Source organism: Salmo salar, chromosome ssa01, assembly GCF_905237065.1.
Source record: "Salmo salar chromosome ssa01, Ssal_v3.1, whole genome shotgun sequence".
Classification (NCBI taxonomy): Eukaryota; Metazoa; Chordata; class Actinopteri; order Salmoniformes; family Salmonidae; genus Salmo; species Salmo salar.
In genome coordinates, this window is record NC_059442.1 from 7,304,165 (window position 1) to 7,323,022 (window position 18,858).

At 43.2% G+C, this 18,858-nt stretch overlaps 1 protein-coding gene across 1 annotated transcript in view; it reads right to left on the minus strand.

Annotated features, from left to right (window-relative positions):
- Positions 1–4,674: 4,674 nt before the first annotated feature.
- Positions 4,675–18,858, minus strand: part of xdh (xanthine dehydrogenase) — a 67,850-nt gene continuing 53,666 nt past the window's right edge. Inside the window, exons 22-33 of the mRNA XM_045710233.1 lie at positions 18,353–18,439; positions 17,954–18,145; positions 17,604–17,749; positions 17,293–17,374; positions 17,096–17,191; positions 13,240–13,368; positions 13,081–13,155; positions 7,105–7,157; positions 6,604–6,718; positions 6,209–6,463; positions 5,946–6,113; positions 4,675–5,860 (exon numbers count right to left, since the gene is read on the minus strand). Coding sequence (XP_045566189.1) covers positions 5,810–5,860; positions 5,946–6,113; positions 6,209–6,463; positions 6,604–6,718; positions 7,105–7,157; positions 13,081–13,155; positions 13,240–13,368; positions 17,096–17,191; positions 17,293–17,374; positions 17,604–17,749; positions 17,954–18,145; positions 18,353–18,439 — 1,449 coding nt within the window. The 3' untranslated portion in view covers positions 4,675–5,809. The remainder of the gene's footprint in view (positions 5,861–5,945; positions 6,114–6,208; positions 6,464–6,603; positions 6,719–7,104; positions 7,158–13,080; positions 13,156–13,239; positions 13,369–17,095; positions 17,192–17,292; positions 17,375–17,603; positions 17,750–17,953; positions 18,146–18,352; positions 18,440–18,858) is intronic.

Below are 18,858 nucleotides of genomic sequence, written 5' to 3' on the forward strand. Positions count from 1 at the left end.
ACTACAATGTGGGGAATCGTGAGCTTCTCGCAGTGAAGGTGGCGTTGGAGCAGTGGAGGCACTGGCAGGTGGGGGTGGAACTTCCATTCATTGTGTGGACTGACCACAAGAACCTTGAATATCACTACACCGACAAGCACCTCAATTCCAGGAAAGCTAGGTGGGCCCTACTGTTCACCCGGTTCAACTTCTCCCTCTCATACCGACCAGGATCCAAGAATGTCAAGCTGGATGCGTTGTCAAGCCGCAATAGCCCCACGGCTATTACCCTGGATCATGAGAGCATCATTGGGTCATCGGCCAGCCTGTCCTTCGGGTTCCCAGTCAGCAGCTTGTGTGGGTCGAATATGCCCGCAACACCCTTCCCTGCTCTGCCAAGGGCCTATCACCATTTGAATGTTCCCTGGGGTATCACCCTCTCTTCCCTGATTAAGAAGAAGAGGTCAACATACCTTCGGATCAGATGTTTGTGCGCCGCTGTCGTCGTACCTGGAGGAGAGCCCGGTCGGCCCTCCTCAAGACCACCTCCAGGTATCAATAACAAGCGGATCGCCACCGGACCCCAGCTCCCCAGTATTGTCTCGGGCAGAAGGTATGGCTGGTCACCCGAGATCTGCCCCTCCGGGTGGAATCCCGCAAACTCTCCCCCCGGTTTATCGGCCCTTTTCCCATCTCCAAGATCATTAGCCCCTCTGCTGTCTGTCTTCTGTTGCCCCGTTCCCTCTGCATACATCCAACTTGTCATGTGTCCAGAGTTAGACCCATGTCTCACAGCCCTTTGTCTCCTTTGTCTCCCATCCCTCTTCCCTGTCTCATCAACGGCCAACCGGCTTACATGGTGAGGTGTCTCCTGAAGGTTCGACCTCGGGGCAGGGGGTTCCAGTACCTGGTTGACTGGGAGGGTTATGGCCCGGAGGAGAGGTGCTGGGTCCTAGCTAGGGACATCCTGGACCAAGGCCACATCGCGGATTTCCAACCCCGGCACCCCGGTCAACCGGTTATGCGCCCAGGTAGGACGCCAGGTGGCGCCCCAAGAAGGGGGGTACTGTCACACCCTGATCTGTTTCACCTCTCTGTGCTTGTCTCCACCCCCCATAAGGTGTCGCCCATCTTCCTCATTATCCCCAGTGTATTTATACCTGTGTTTTCTGTTTGTCTATTGCCAGTTCGTTTTGTTTCGTGAAACCTAACAGCTTTGTTCCCCTGCTCCTGTCTGTTCTTGCTCCTGTTTTTCTATTCCTTCCCGGTTTTGACCATTCTGCCTGCCCTGACCCTGAGCCTGCCTGCCTTTCTGGACTTTTTGCCCACATCTCTGGATTATTGATCTCTGCCGGCCTTTGACCTGTCGTTTGCCTGCACCTGTACTAGAAATAAACGTGTATTTCTTTGACACTGTCTGCATCTGGGTCTTCCCTGAAACCTGATAAGATGAAAACATCATGACTGGGCCCACAGAGATCCTATTCAACTAATAGTGATTATATACACTGAGTACATCAAACATTAGAGACACTTTCCTAATATTGAGTTGGGAAACACTGTTGGGAGGACTGGAGTTGGGAAACACTGTTGGGGGGGCTGAAGGACTGGAGTTGGGAAACACTGTTGGGGGGGCTGAAGGACTGGAGTTGGGAAACACTGTTGGGGGGGCTGGAGGACTGGAGTTGGGAAACACTCCCCTAAATGACCAAGCTGCAAAGTAAAATGTATGAAAACAAAAATATGTTTTTTTTTTAAATGTAAGGTTAACAGTGTGGATAGGGTTAACATTAGGGTTAGGTTTAAAATCAGATTTTAAGAAGATATTGTAGAAGTAGGCTGGATTTCCGACTTTGCAAACTTGACCAGATAGTGATGACCTGAGAGTAACTTGGCCAGATAGTGATGACCTGAGAGTAACTTGGCCAGATAGTGATGACCTGAGAGTAACTTGGCCAGATAGTGATGACCTGAGAGTAACTTGGCCAGATAGTGATGACCTGAGAGTAACTTGGCCAGATAGTGATGACCTGAGAGTAACTTGGCCAGATAGTGATGACCTGAGAGTAACTTGGCCAGATAGTGATGACCTGAGAGTAACTTGGCCAGATAGTGACTACCAGAGTATTCCCACAACAGTCCTCCTGTATTCTCTGTATGTTTCACACTTCTGTATCTCTAGTTAGAGTTAAACATGTCATAATTTCTCTACCTTGTTAATTTATTTTGTGAAGATGTGAATGCAAGATATGAGTGCCAACGTCACCAGTTATGGTTCAATTAGAGTGGTGTTTTTTATTCCCTGGGGACATTCATCAAATAAATACATAATACATGAATTAGCTATCCCAAAGGTCTCTGTTGTCTCAGCATCCTATGGACATAGTTTGATCACTCTCTCTCTCTCTCTCTCTCTCTCTCTCTGTCCCCCTTATCTCTCTCTCTGTCCTCCCTTCTCTCTCTCTCTGTCCCCCCTTCTCTCTCTCTTTGTCCTCTCTTCTCTCTCTGTCCCCTCTTCTCTCTCTCTTTCCCCCTTTCTCTCTCTCTCTCTCTGTCCCCCCTTCTCTCTCTCCTCTGTGCAAGTGATAGGTATCAGGTTTGAAGGCTTCTCTCTCTCCTCTGTGCAAGTGATAGGTATCAGGTGTGAAGGCTTCTCTCTCTCCTCTGTGCAAGTGATAGGTATCAGGTGTGAAGGCTTCTCTCTCTCCTCTGTGCAAGTGATAGGTATCAGGTTTGAAGGTAAGACCCAGATGCAGACTGTGTCAGAGTAACAATGTTTATTACAGCAACAGGGCAGGAAAACGACAGGTCAAGGCAGGCAGGGGTCGATGACCAGAGTAGTGGGGGAAAGGTTCAGGACGGCAGGCAAGCTCAGGTCAGGCAGAGGTTGGTAATCCAGAGGTGGGGCAAAGGTACAGGACGGCAGGCAGGCTCAGAGATAGGACAGGCAACAGTCAAAACCAGGAAGGCGAGAAAAAGAGAGACTGAGAAAAAGCAGGATCTGAGAAAACAAATGCTTGTTGACTTGACAAACAAGACGAACTGGCAACAGACAAACAGAGAACACAGGTATAAATACACAGGGGATAATGGGGAAGATAGGCGACACCTGGAGGGGTGGAGACAAGTGAAATAGATCAGGGTGTGACAGATAAGGCCATAGAAAGGATCCAGTGTGGTCTTCACCCCACACTGGACAGATAGGATGGGACTGGACATCTCACAGGTCCTGCTGCTGTGACAACAAGTCAAGTAAGTACATTTCATTGTCTTGTATATTCTGTTGCAATGCTTTTCTTTTTCCTATCCTCCTTGTGTTGTGGGAAGTGTAAGCAGGCTGAAAAAGGCCCAAATACACGTTGATTAAAATGTGAAAAAAGTATTCTAGATTAAGTTATGTGTAGGGCGCTTGTGTTGTATTTGTAACAGACATTTAAATGTTTATCTTACAGATTGTGTTCAATGACTTGTTTATTAGAGGGATTTCTTTTTCAATGAGTGTTCTGTTGATTTCACAGGGTTGATTTCACTGCTTAGCAGGTGAAAGGATTAGGCAGATCAGAGAGTAAAGAGTGAGTGACAACTGAATATAAAGAAACCAACATGAGGAAGACTACAGGTCAGAAGACAGCTGAGTGACAATGGGAGGAAGTGTCTTCACTCTGTAGAGACTACAGGTCAGAAGACAGCTGAGTGACAATGGGAGGAAGTGTCTTCACTCTGTAGAGTCTACAGGTCAGAAGACAGCTGAGTGACAATGGGAGGAAGTGTCTTCACTCTGTAGAGACTACAGGTCAGAAGACAGCTGAGTGACAATGGGAGGAAGTGTCTTCACTCTGTAGAGTCTACAGGTCAGAAGACAGCTGAGTGACAATGGGAGGAGGAGTTTCTATCTGAACAGTCAGCTACACAGGTTCCATGACCATTTTATTTAATTCTGTAAATCATAACAATGGCTCAATCTTGTCTCTTCTTCGTGGCTCTCCGGTCTCTCTCTTATCAGCTATACCATAGAGCTAGTCAAGGGGTTAGGCTAAGTAAAGTTAAGCCTGTTAGCCAAAGAAAAAGTGCGATAGAATACTGTTTTAAACATGAACTTTATTATACTTTGTGTGTGTGTGTGTGTGTGTGTGTGTGTGTGAGAGATCATGTATGTCTGTGTGTGTTTATCAAACTAGCGCTCACAGTCTCAAGTCAGAATTAAACGTTCATTCATTTTGCTCAAACATCACATTTCAAAGTTGTTGCAAACGTCAAATTTCAAAGTGTTTACGGTTAAGTTTTAGGCATGAACTCAAAATGCTTCAGTACTCAGCAGTCACGTTCTGTGAGCTTGCGTCGCCTACCACTTTGTGACTAAGCCTTTGTTGCTCCTAGATCTTTCCACTTCACAATAACAGCACTTTCAGTTGACCGGGGCAGCTCTAGTAGGGCAGAAATTTGACTAACTGACTTGTTGGAAAGGTGACATCCTATGACGGTGCCACGTTGAAAGTCACTGAGCTCTTCAGTGCGGGCCATTCTACTGCCAATGTTTGTCTATGGAGATTGCATGGCTGTGTGCTCAATTGTATTTACCTGTCAACAACGGGTGTGACTGAAATAGCCAAATCCACTAATTTGAATGGGTGTGCACACACCGTATAGCAAACACTTACACACAGCATAACACACAGTCAGAGGCCTCAGCCAGAGGATTGGAAATGTATGTTTATTCAACAGACTAACTCTGTACATTATTGAAATGTAAAATAAAGCAAATTCTTCAATTACACCATTGCTTGATAGTCTCTTTTCATTTGTCTCAGTCTAATCAAGTAGTTGAAGTAATTGAGTTATTCTGTGTCAGTCAAGTAGTATTAAACTAATTGAATTGAAAACAGTAGCACTGCAGACACACTACCGGCCACTAGATGGTGCTGTTTTACTAAAACCTGAGATTACACATAAAATAAATTAAACAAATTATTTCAATAAAACTCTATCACTCAACATAACCACTAAATAAAATCACAATTTCTGCTAGTAAAAGTCAAATTAAATTAATATGTATAAAATATACATTTAGGAAATTATATTAAATTTAACACACAAATATTGTCTCTTTTACACACAAATACAAGATGTTGACTTATTTGATAAAGGTATATAACAGGCATCATTACAGATATTGAATTGATCATAGGTCATTTGTATATGATATGCAGTGAGGTCTGAAAATGATTGACATCCCTTGAAAAAGATCCTCAACAGTTACTGTATGTGGTGTGTGATTGGTCTGGTCAGTTCCCGCGGCCTCAGCGACACTTTCCTCCAATCAGAATCTGTGGCCTCCTTACCTATTTCACAATGCACCATGGTGGGGGGGGGGGCGGACCGAACTAGGATTGCTTCCTAGGTCAAAGTGCTGATAGCCAGGTAGGCTTCAGATCAGGGCTTCATCTTAATAGTCTCTTCCTCTTCACTGATCTAAAACTAGTGGACAGGTGAAAGCAGACCCTCAACATCCACTATATTGTTCTGAGTTCTCAGCTCAGTAAGGATGAGAGACAGGAGACAAGGAGATGAAGCCCCTTTACACTGAGATCCACCCATGTGTGCGTTGGGGTAAGAGTTCCAAACTGATTAGGGTTCTGATTCCATTCCAAACTGATTAGAACAGCCGTTTCCTCAGACTGAGACAAAGGAATTTAATGGCATAAATTTGGAGCAGATTATCCTTCTCTCTCTCTGCTTGCTATCCTATTCTTTTCCCCCTCCGTCTCTCCCCTCTTCTCTCTCTCTCTCTCTCCTCTCCTCTGCATGTATTCTCTCTCTAGTTCTGTTAGTCTTACACTACGACAGCCCATGGAGTGAAGGTGCCTGGCTCTGCAGGGGGGCACTGGAAACAAAACAACAACAACAGATCAGTGTGTGTCTCCATAGTTTTATTCTAGGACTGTTAGAGATGTGATGAACATGCATACCAGTTTGGTGAAGCGGTCCTCGCAGGTGTTGCGTATCCTCTCGGGTGTGGCCGGGCTGTCCAATCTGAAGGGCCCACTAAGGCCTGACTCCTTCCTGGCAGCGGTGATGGCATCTTTGATGGCAAAAAACACTGAGGCCGCAAGGAAGAGAGGAGGCTCACCTACCGCCTAGATAGAGAGAGAAAGGAGTGTTAAGGACGATAAATTAAACTGGGGTCTCACAAGAATAGAAAGAGGGCTTCCTTCACAATAAGAGTCCCTACCTTGGAGGAGAAGATGGCCTTGTCGTTGGGTGCATCTCGGAGCAGAGACACTGTGAGGTCAGTGGGGATGTCTCCAAAGGCGGGGATCTTGTACATGCCTGGTCCTCGCGTGAACAGGTATCCCTCAGGAGAATACTTCAGCTCCTCCAGGGTGTACAGACCCACACCCTGCATAAAGCCCCCCTCTACCTGTCCTATGTCCAGAGCTGGGTTCAGACTATTCCCCACATCAATGACGATGGACGTATGAATGTTCTAATGGAGAGATGGAATGAGATGGAGGATATTGGTTTGTGTCAATCAATATATATGTATCAATCGATGCAGTCCTAAAATCTCTCAATTATGCATGAAAAGTGTGAAACACACACTAGCACATCACTCCATGTACTTACCTTGTGGCTGCCGGTCAGACAGTCTATCTCCACCTCAGAGCAGGCCACTCCATAACTGAAGTAGTTGAAAGGACGACCTGTGTTGGTCTCAAAGTCATAACCAAGGTCTGGAGTCCTGAGGAAGACATAAATAAACAGTTAATTACACCAAGAAATCTTCCTGGTGATTTTCGGTTCCAGTTGTGCCATTTAGCAACATTGTAGCCTAGCTAGCATTTAGCCTATCAATCGAAATGTTGTAGTCTAGCAAGCATGTGTAGCCTACCTAGCATTTAGCAACATTCTAGAACAGCTAGCATTTAGCCTAGCTAGAAATGGCAGGTTAGCTAGCATTTAGCAGCATTGTAGCAAGATAGCAACGAGCTATGGTAATTTATTGTGTAGCCTCACAGGCAAACTATTTGAGAAAAAAAAACTAAATCATTAATTTATTGTTAAAACGGGTTAGGTAGTAATAAACTCTGTGTTTATTTTTTTCTGTCTGTGTTCCAGGTAACGTACTTGTAGAATCCATTGGCAGACAGACTGACCCGGTCAAAGTAGGCAGTGTTCACCTGAAAACAGACAATGAGTAATTGATTAAAACACATGATGTTTAAAAGGAAGGGCACGCTGGGTTAAAGGCCCAATTCAACCATTTTTATCTCAATATCAAATCATTTCTGGATAACAATTACATACCTTACTGTAATAGTTTTCCATTAAAAATATACACTACCGGTCAAAAGTTTTAGAACACCTACTCATTCAAGGGGTTTTCATTATTTTTACTATTTTCTACATTGTAGAATAATAGTGAAGACATCAAAACTATGAAATAACACATATGGAATCATGTAGTAACCAAAAGTGTTAAAAAAATTATTCAGATAGCCACCCTTTAAGGTCGGGGGATTGTGGAGACCAGGTCATCTGACGCAGCAGTCCATCACTCTCATTCTTGGTAAAATAGCCCTTATGTAACAGGGTTGGTCATGTTTCCACTTGCCTCTAAAGAAATGTGTATTTAATGTTCAAGCATTCTTATTGGTTGGTTCAACTCTGATGACAATAAGGTGTGTTGTGATTGGCCCCGCTTGCAGATAGGGGGAGATCGCGAACGCCAGGTCTTCCCAGTATGAAAATGTGATGCAAGGGGTAGGTCATGTTCTGAATACTGTTTTATATTTTATATTTTACAATGTGTACAAGTTCGCTGTACGTTACTGATTTATACATGTGTGGGTATATGGTACCTGTTAGGGATTGAGGGGCTTTCTGGGATGTGCTTTGGCATATGATTGCTGTAGATAAGTGTGTTAGCTAGCAGACACCGACGTAATGGTGACATAAGCCCACTGCTAACACAGTTGTCTTCATGCTACAGATTTTGCCATCGACAGCCATCAATATTGTTAAGCCCTGCACAACTAACGTGCTGTTTCCCATTTAACAACATAAATAAATGATGCTCAACTGGGACCACTGGCTGATGTGATTTATTAGGAGAAAACACAACGCAAGGAGAGTACGATATACATCTGTTACACATACACAGTCTGGAGGTGTGTTGGGTCATTGTCCTGTTGAAAAATAAATGATAGTCCCACTAAGCCCAAACCAGATGGGATAGTGATATTTATAGTGATATTTTTGGAACCAAAAATCTCAAATTTGGACTCCAGACCAAAGGACAGATTTCCACCGGTCTAATGTCCATTGCTCGTGTTTCTTGGTCCAATCAAGTCTCTTATTATTATTGGTGTCCTTTAGTAGTTGTTTCTTTGCAGCAATTCGACCATGAAGGCCTGATTCACACAGTCTCCTCTGAACAGTTGATGTTGCTTGAACACTGTGTAGCATTTATTTGGGCTGCAATTTCTGAGGCTGGTAACTCTAATGAATGTATCCTCTGCAGCAGAGGTACCTCTGAGTCTTCCATTCCTGTGGCGGTCCTCATGAGAGCCAATTTCATCGTTGCGCTTGATTTTTGCAACTGCACTTGAAGAAACTTTCAAAGTTCTTGAAATGTTCTGGATTGACTGACCTTCTTGTTTTAAAGTAATGATGGACTGTCATTTCTCTTTGATTATTTGAGCTGTTCTTGCCATAATATGGACTTTGTATTTTACCAAATACGTCTATCTTCTGTATACCAGCCCTACCTTGTCACAACACAACTGATTGGCTCAAACGCATTAAGAAGGAAAGAAATTCCACAAATTAACTTTTAAGAAGGCACACGTGTTAATTGAAATTCATTCCATGTGACTACCTCATGAAGCTGGTTGAGAGAATGCCACGAGTGTGCAAAGCTGTCATCAAGGCAAAGGGTGGCTACTTTGAAGAATTAACCTCTCTAGGGTAGGGGACAGTATTTTCACATCCGGATAAAAAAACGTACCCGATTTAATCTGGTTATTACTACTGCCCAGAAACTAGAATATGCATATAAGTTTGATTTGGATAGAAAACACCCTAAAGTTTCTATAACAGAACTCATATGGCAGGCAAAAACCTGAGAAGATTCTGTACAGGAAGTGCCCTCTCTGACCATTTCTTGGCCTTCTAAACTCTCTTTATTGAAAACAAAGGATCTCTGCTGTAACGTGACACTTCCTGAGGCTCCCATAGGCTCTCAGAAGGCGCCAGAATGTTGAATGATGACTTTGCAGCCCATGACTGACAAACAGTAGCGCATTTGGATAGTGGTCAATCTGAGAACAACGAGACGGGCGCACGCGTGCACGAGAAGAGTCCATTTTAGATTTTGAGTCTTTGAACGAAAACAGGGTTTCCCGGTCAGAATATTATCGCTTTTTTACGAGAAAAATCGCATAAAAATTGATTTTAAACAGCGTTTGACATGCTTCGAAGTACGGTAATGGAATATTTTGTCATTTTTTTGTCACGATACGCATCCGCGCGTCACCGTTCGGATAGTGTCTTGAACGCAAGAACAAAACAGAGGATATTTGAACATAACTATGGATTATTTTGAACCAAAACAACATTTGTGAATGAAGTAGAAGTCCTGGGAGTGCATTCTGACGAAGAACAGCAAAGGTAATCCAATTTGTCTTATAGTAAATCTGAGTTTGGTGAGTGCCAAACTTGGTGGGTGTCAAAATAGCTAGCCCGTGATGGCGAGCTATCTACTCAGAATATTGTAAAATGTGCTTTTGCCGAAAAGCTATTTTAAAATCGGACACCGCAATTGCATAAAGGAGTTCTGTATCTATAATTCTTAAAATAATTGTTATGTTTTTTGTGAATGTTTATCGTGAGTAATTTAGTAAATTCACCGGAATTTTGCGGTGGGTAAGCTAGTTCTGAACGTCACATGCTAATGTAAAAATCTGGGTTTTGATATAAATATGAACTTGATTGAACAAAACATGCATGTATTGTATAACATAATGTCCTAGGAGTGTCATCTGATGAAGATCATCAAAGGTTAGTGCTGCATTTAGCTGTGGTTTTGGTTTTTGTGACATTATATGGTAGCTTGAAAAATGGGTGTCTGATTATTTCTGGCTGGGTACTCTGCTGACATAATCTAATGTTTTGCTTTCGATGTAAAGCCTTTTTGAAATCGGACAGTGTGGTTAGATTAACGAGAGTCTTGTCTTTAAAATGGTGTAAAATAGTCATATGTTTGAGAAATTGAAGTAATAGCATTTCTAAGGTATTTGAATATCGCGCCACGGGATTCCGCTGGCTGTTGAGTAGGTGGGACGATTTCGTCCCACATACCCTAGAGAGGTTAACATTTTTATTTTGTTTAACCTGTTAGGGCTAGGGGGCAGTATTGACACGGCTGGATAAAAAACATACCCGATTTAATCTGGTTACCACTCCTACCCAGTAACTAGAATATGCATATACTTATTACATATGGATAGAAAACACCCTAAATTTTCTAAAACTGTTTGAATGGTGTCTGTGAGTATAACAGAACTCAAATGGCAGGTCAAAACCTGAGAGATTCCTTTACAGGAAGTGGCCTGTCTGACCATTTCTTGAACTTCTTTTCCATCTCTATCATTTACTAAGGATCTCTGCTCTAACGTGACACTTCCCACGTCGTCCATAGGCGCTCAGAGCCCGGGAAAAAAACAGAATGTCGTCATTCCAGCCCCAGGCTGAAACACATTATCGCCTTTCTCAAGTGGCCGATCAAGGGACACTGGGCTTATGCGCGTGACCCCGACCGCCCCCGCCTTTGGGATTTTTTCCTCTGTTTGCCGAAAAGGAGATTCCCTGTCGGAATATTATTGCTTTTCTACGAGAAAAATGTCGTAAAAATTGATTTTAAACAGCGGTTGACATGCTTCGAAGTACGGTAATGGAATATTTAGAATTTTATTGTCACGAATTGCGCCATGCGCGCGACACTTCTTTACTATTTCGGATAGTGTCTGGAACGCATCGAACAAAACGCCGCTATTCGGATATAACGATGGATTATTTTGGACCAAACCAACATTTGTTATTGAAGTAGCAGTCCTGGGTGTGCATTCTGACGAAGACAACAAAAGGTAATCAAACTTTTATAATAGTAAATATGATTATGGTGAGTGCTAAACTTGCCGGGTGTCTAAATAGCGAGCCCGTGATGCCTGGGCTATGTACTTAGAATATTGCAAAATGTGCTTTCACCAAAAAGCTATTTTAAAATCGGACATATCGAGTGCATAGAGGAGGTCTGTATCTATAATTCTTAAAATAATTGTTATGCTTTTTGTGAACGTTTATCGTGAGTAATTTAGTAAAATGTTAGCGAATTCCCCGGAAGTTTGCGGGGGGTATGCTAGTTCTGAACGTCACATGCTAATGTAAAAAGCTGGTTTTTGATATAAATATGAACTTGATTGAACAAAACATGCATGTATTGTATAACATAATGTCCTAGGGTTGTCATCTGATGAAGATCATCAAAGGTAACATTTTACTAAATTACTCACGATAAACGTTCACAAAAAGCATAACAATTATTTTAAGAATTATAGATAGACCTCCTCTATGCACTCGATATGTCCGATTTTAAAATAGCTTTTTGGTGAAAGCACATTTTGCAATATTCTAAGTACATAGCCCAGGCATCACGGGCTCGCTATTTAGACACCCGGCAAGTTTAGCACTCACCATAATCATATTTACTATTATAAAAATTTCATTACCTTTTGTTGTCTTCGTCAGAATACACACCCAGGACAGCTACTTCAATAACAAATGTTGGTTTGGTCCAATATAATCCATCGTTATATCCGAATAGCGGCGTTTTGTTCGTGCTCCAGACACTATCCGAAATAGTAAAGAAGTGTCACACGCTGGCGCAATTCGTGACAATAAAATTCTAAGTATTCCATGACCGTACCGAAGCATGTCAACCGCTGTTTAAAATCAATTTTTACGACATTTTTCTCGTAGAAAAGCGATAATATTCCGACAGGGAATCTCCTTTTCGGCAAAAAGAGGAAAAAATCCCAAAGGCGGGGGCGGTCGGGGTCACGCGCATAAGCTAGTGTCTCTTGATGGGCCACTTGAGAAAGGCGATAATGTGTTTCAGCCTGGGGCTGGAATGACGACATTCTGTTTTTTCCCGGGCTCTGAGCGCCTATGGACGACGTGGGAAGTGTCACGTTAGAGCAGAGATCCTTAGTAAATGATAGAGATGGAAAAGAAGTTCAACAAATGGTCAGACAGGCCACTTCCTGTAAAGGAATCTCTCAGGTTTTGACCTGCCATTTGAGTTCTGTTATACTCACAGACACCATTCAAACAGTTTTAGAAAATTTAGGGTGTTTTCTATCCATATGTAATAAGTATATGCATATTCTAGTTACTGAGTAGGAGTGGTAACCAGATTAAATCGGGTATGTTTTTTATCCAGCCGTGTCAATGCTGCCCCCTAGCCCTAACAGGTTAACACTTTTTTGGTTACTACATGATTCCATATGTGTTATTTCATAGTTTGGATTTCTTCACTATTATTCTACAATGTAAAAAATTGTCAAAATACAGAAAAACCTTGAATGGGTAGGTGTTCTAAAACTTTTGACCGGTAGTACCGTTTTTTAGCTAAAAACACTTTCCAATGCCCGAATTTAGCTAGGACTGTCCAGGAGAGGTCTGAGTGAGGGACCTAATTGGAGGGATCTAATGGGTAGGATATGTAACGTAAAAACTAGTAGCTATTGGCAGAGAGGTTTGGAACGATCTTTGTTATTGGTCTATTAATTAACTTATATCGCCTGGTAATGTCACTAGGCGAGCCAAAACTCCACCCATGCAAAACCTGCTGATTAGAAGCTCCTGTGTAAATTGTATTTTCAACCAACAACTATCAAGATATAGCACTTTTTTCACACTTTACAATGCTAGTTTCATCAGCTGTTGTACAATATATGAATTTTGACTGCATTGGGCCTTTAAAGATGAGCAATGAAACCATCCAATCAGAAATAAGACTGTATATGATTGACAGGTACTGACCCAGTCCTCCCAGCATCCTTTGGGATTCTTGGTCTTGTAGGGTTCTAGACGGTGGAGTAGGATCTCACACGCATTCTAGAGAGAGAGAGAGGTTAGAAGATTGGATGCAGTAAAGGATATTGAAAGCAGCAGGTGAGTGTGTGTGTGTGTCTGTCTTACATGCACAGCGGCTCCATTGAGGTCAGAGGAAGCGGAGGCAGCAGTAGGGCTGGTGTTGGGAACAGTGTTGGTGCTGGTCTCTGTGATGTGGATCTTACTGCTGGGGATACCCAGGGTCCTACTGGCCACCTGACACACACACACACACACACACACACACACACACACACACACACACACACACACACACACACACACACACACACACACACACACACACACACGAATATGTGGATGTATTTAATTATCCAGTGAATAACTAGTGTAGTAGTTTAAAAACCAGCTCTATAGAGAGAGCTCTGTTTCCACTAACTTCTCTAATGATTCTTTGTCGCCATTTAGAAAGTTCGCTACAGAAAATAGATGCCAGCTTAACGTAATGACGTAACACGAGCAGCGAAAAACGTTTTCCCAAAAAAAACCTACAGTGGTTGAAATGTTTCTATTACTTATTTAGGCAAATTGTGTATTAATAAATGAGTGACAGCCTGTGTACCCCACCTATCTGTTTCATGTCTCAGGTAGCCCACGAAAGCCAGCATGGACTAAATACAATAACTGACTAATGTTCTAATAATTCTCCTCTGCCAACATAGCGCCCGTCCGTGCCATGATGAAATTTACACTCCTATAGATCTGAAATAATTGGATGTTGAAACTTGCATCCAGCCGACCAGAAAATCAATTCAAGCATTCTTGAAAGTCAGGAAAGAAACATCATTTGTATATTTACATGTTTTTATTGGGCAAGCAGTAGGCATATTATATTTAAAATAGCAGCCAGCCCCACCATTTTGGGTGTTTTAATTTAACTTTTGTACACCTGTGGTGTTCCCGGTCAATAATTACCGGTCATTAGAAATTAATGGGTGAGACTACAATTAGTATATAAAATTTAGTTCAGGCACATGCCCATTCATCAGATGGACACACTTCCTCTCCCAGACCCCCACGTGCATGTGTGTTTGAGCACACACACACACACACACACACACACACACACACACACACACACACACACACACACACACTCCCCTTCTTAGCTTCCATGGCAACCCCAGGGGAACCTTTCCCCAATAGAATCTTAACCACACCTGTTGTCATTCTCACAAACAATCGCAACATTGTTTCAATAATATATAGATATTTTCTCTCAGCTCTGGTATATAAAGCTTTTTTGAGGCCTTGCTCACAATTCATTCTTTGGCAGCACAATGACCAAACGATATACTGTATGTGAGGCTCTTGATCAATTCTTTGATCATGACACTGGTGAGGAGGAGAGAGTCCTAGTTAAACTTTGACACAAAGTAGTCTGTGATAAATAGCACAATATGTTTCATCTGAGTATTTGTTATAGTCAAAATAATCCATACATTATGCTTTTTTTAACTCAAAAACTAGTTGTATGATCTCAGGTCAATGAGGCCTACAGGCCATAAATAGCAAATAGAAGTTCAAAACGTGTAATGTTCACAAGAACTTAAGTTAGTAAAAAAATCTAAAACAACATTAGGTGATAATATATGTATTATTATGGATTTATAATCAGCTATAATGGGGCGGCCATTTTGGACCAGGAACACAGAATGAATTAACATGAAACGAACACAACAGGAGGGTTAATTAGCCGGTGTTAACTTCCCATCTGGTTATTTTCATCACAGGTCATTGTCACCATAATTTACATAGGCTATTAGGTTATGGGTTTCCTACCGAACATTTTTGATTTACATTTGCAACTGGGGCCATGACTTCACTTACCCCCGCATATCTTCAAAATTATTAGTCAATCATCCTTTATTCGAAAAACACTGTTTCCATCGTCATTTGTCGCAATAAGGAAAGTTCGACATAAGAAAAAAAATGCACTCTTGTCAAACGGGACAAAGTTGAAGAAATGTCTCCTATATCTGCCGTTTTCATTACAAATGTCAAAACAATGTTGGGTGATATTGCGTTTGTTGATTAAACCTGGGTCAATGGAAACCTGCCTAATGTCTGTCTACCTGTCGTTTTAGGGCCCTGTGTTTTGCCAAATCATGTGACACAGCAACATTCTATCCTGCATTTTAAATCATGTGACACAGCAACATTCTATCCTGCATTTTAAATCATGTGACACAGCAACATTCTATCCTGCATTTTAAATCATGTGACACAGCAACATTCTATCCTGCATTTTAAATCATGTGATTATTAGCAACATTTTATCCTGTATTTTAAGCCTTATACAGAAATGAGAACTACACCAAATAAATTAGAGCAACTGAATGAGGATGGTGCTGGACCACCTGACATAAAAATAAAGGTACAGTTAGATAAAAAAAAAAAAATTAAAATAAAAGGTTAAAATCCAGGCCTTTCACATTATAGTGTAAAACACAGGGCTTTATTATTTATGCGAACCATTGGTGTCTTGGTGTCCTGCCTTCACCATCTTGGTGTGTTAGTGTCCTGCCTGCCCCATCTTGGTGTGTTAGTGTCCTGCCTTCACCATCTTGGTGTGTTAGTGTCCTGCTTGCCCCATCTTGGTGTGTTAGTGTCCTGCCTTCACCATCTTGGTGTGTTAGTGTCCTGCTTGCCCCATCTTGGTGTGTTAGTGTCCTGCCTTCACCATCTTGGTGTGTTAGTGTCCTGCCTTCACCATCTTGGTGTGTTAGTGTCCTGCTTGCACCATCTTGGTGTGTTAGTGTCCTGCCTTCACCGTCTTGGTGTGTTAGTGTCCTGCCTTCACCGTCTTGGTGTGTTAGTGTCCTGCCTTCACCATCTTGGTGTGTTAGTGTCCTGCCTTCACCATCTTGGTGTGTTAGTGTCCTGCCTTCACCGTCTTGGTGTGTTAGTGTCCTGCCTTCACCGTCTTGGTGTGTTAGTGTCCTGCCTTCACCATCTTGGTGTGTTAGTGTCCTGCCTTCACCATCTTGGTGTGTTAGTGTCCTGCCTTCACCATCTTGGTGTGTTAGTGTCCTGCCTTCACCATCTTGGTGTGTTAGTGTCCTGCCTTCACCGTCTTGGTGTGTTAGTGTCCTGACTGCACCATTGTTTGTTTTATGTGTAACTCTGTGTTGTTGTTTGTGTCGCACTGCTTGGCTTTATCTTGGCCAGGTCTCAGTTGTAAATGAGAACTTGTTCTCAACTGGTCTACCTGGTTAAATAAAGGTGAAATAAAAAATAAACAAATATTGGTGTGTTAGTGTCCTGCCTGCACCATCTTGGTGTGTTAGTGTCCTACCTGTACCATCTTAGTGTGTTAGTGTCCGACCTGCACCATCTGGTGTGTTAGTGTCCTACCTGCACCATCTTGGTGTGTTAGTGTCCTACCTGTACCATATTGGTGTGTTAGTGTCCTACCTGTACCATCTGGTGTGTTAGTGTCCTACCTGCACCATCTTGGTGTGTTAGTGTCCTACCTGCACCATCTTGGTGTGTTAGTGTTCTACCTGCACCATCTGGTGTGTTAGTGTCCTACCTGCACCATCTTGGTGTGTTAGTGTCCTACCTGTACCATCTGGTGTGTTAGGGTCCTACCTGCACCATCTTGGTGTGTTAGTGTCCTACCTGCACCATCTGGTGTGTTAGTGTCCTACCTGCACCATCTTGGTGTGTTAGTGTTCTACCTGCACCATCTGGTGTGTTAGTGTCCTACCTGTATGATCTTGGTGTGTTAGTGTCCTACCTGTATGATCTTGGTGTGTTAGTGTCCTACCTGTACCATCTTAGTGTGTTAGTGTCCTACCTGTACCATCTTGGTGTGTTAGTGTCCTACCTGTACCATCTTGGTGTGTTAGTTTCCTACCTGCACCATCTTGGTGTGTTAGGGTCCTACCTGCACAATCTTAGTGTGTTAGTGTCCTACCTGTACCATCTTGGTGTGTAGACCCTGTCCCATCTCAGTCCCTCCGTGAGTCAACAGCACGGAGCCGTCTGTGTAAATATGAGCCAACGCACCGGCCTGAAAAGTATACACAAATAAAAATATGTTGATCACACGCAAACAACTCAGCCAACATAATTCACACACACACACAGACACACACACACACACACACTGACCTGGTTAAGGAAGAGAGCGGTGAAGCTGATGCCGAACTTGGTGGGGACGACAGACAGCCCTCGCTTAGTCCAACGGTGGTCCCTAAACACACACAGGACATCATGACGCAGACACTGGTGCCTAGCAGCCTGACCCTTTTAATAACCATGGAAACCAGACTGAATAGGAAGAAGAGAATCCTGTCATAATCATCACTTATCCTCAGGAGATTGGTGTTTGGGACCGTGTGTGTGTGTGTGTGTGTGTGTGTGTGTGTTTGTGTTTGTGTTTGTGTGTGTGTGTGTGTGTGTGTGTGTGTGTGTGTGTGTACCTGTTGTATGTCTCTACTCCAGCTCTGCGTTGGTTGAAGGATGATATCTCCAGACATTGGTCCCAGCAGCGGTCCAGGGTGATGTGATCCAGGATCTGGCTGTAGGGAGTCGTCTCTCCCTGGATGTACATGTTCAGACGACGCACCTACACACACACACAAACACACAAGCAAACAAACACGCATACGCATGCACACACACACACGCACACACACACACACACATGCACACACACACATAGACAGACAATAACTTGAGACAAGTCTCACTCTGATTGACAGCAAATTCCTGTTTGTAAACACAGACGAGGCAGATGTTTGTGAGTATGTACGCCCGTGTGTGTGTGTACCTGTTCAGCAGGCAGCCCGAGGCTCAGAGCTACGTCACTCATCCAACTCTCAGCAATCAGCATTCCTTGCGGCCCGCCAAAGCCTCGGAAGGCCGTGTTGGACGGGAGGTGTGTCTTACACACGTAGCCACGCCCTCTAATGTTAGCGATGCTGTAAGAGTTCTCCATGTGGAACAACGCACGCTCCATGATCTGGAGCAGACAGACAGACAGACAGACAGACAGACAGACAGACAGACAGACAGACAGACAGACATGCTAAGAATTTATAACTGAGGTTTCAGAGTTAAAACAGAGCTTAGTTAACATTAAAGCTGTGATTTAACATAACATGGATTTTTCTTGATCTGTGAACAATTGTGTGTGTGTGTGTGTGTGTGTGTGTGTGTGTATACTCACTGAGAGAGAGAGGTCTATGGAGTTTCCTGCGTTGTTGTAGTAGGTCACTTCTAGAGCCACCACTTTACCTGACTTCATAAAGCCCACCTACGGAGACAGAGAGAGAGAGAGACCGAGAGAGAGACCGATAGAGAGAGACCGATAGAGAGAGAGACCGAGAGAGAGAGAGAGAGAGACCGAGAGAGAGAGAGAGAGACCGAGAGAGAGACCGAGAGAGAGACCGAGAGAGAGAGAGAGAGACCGAGAGAGAGACCGAGAGAGAGAGAGAGACCGAGAGAGAGAGACCAAGAGAGAGAGAGAGAACAAGAGAGAGAGAGAGACCGAGAGAGAGAGAGAGACCGAGAGAGAGAGAGAGACCGAGAGAGAGAGAGACCGAGAGAGAGAGAGAGACCGAGAGAGAGAGAGACCGATAGAGAGAGACCAATAGAGAGAGAGATAGAGAGAGAGACCGATAGAGAGAGAGACCGAGAGAGAGAGACCGAGAGAGAGACCGAGAGAGAGAGAGA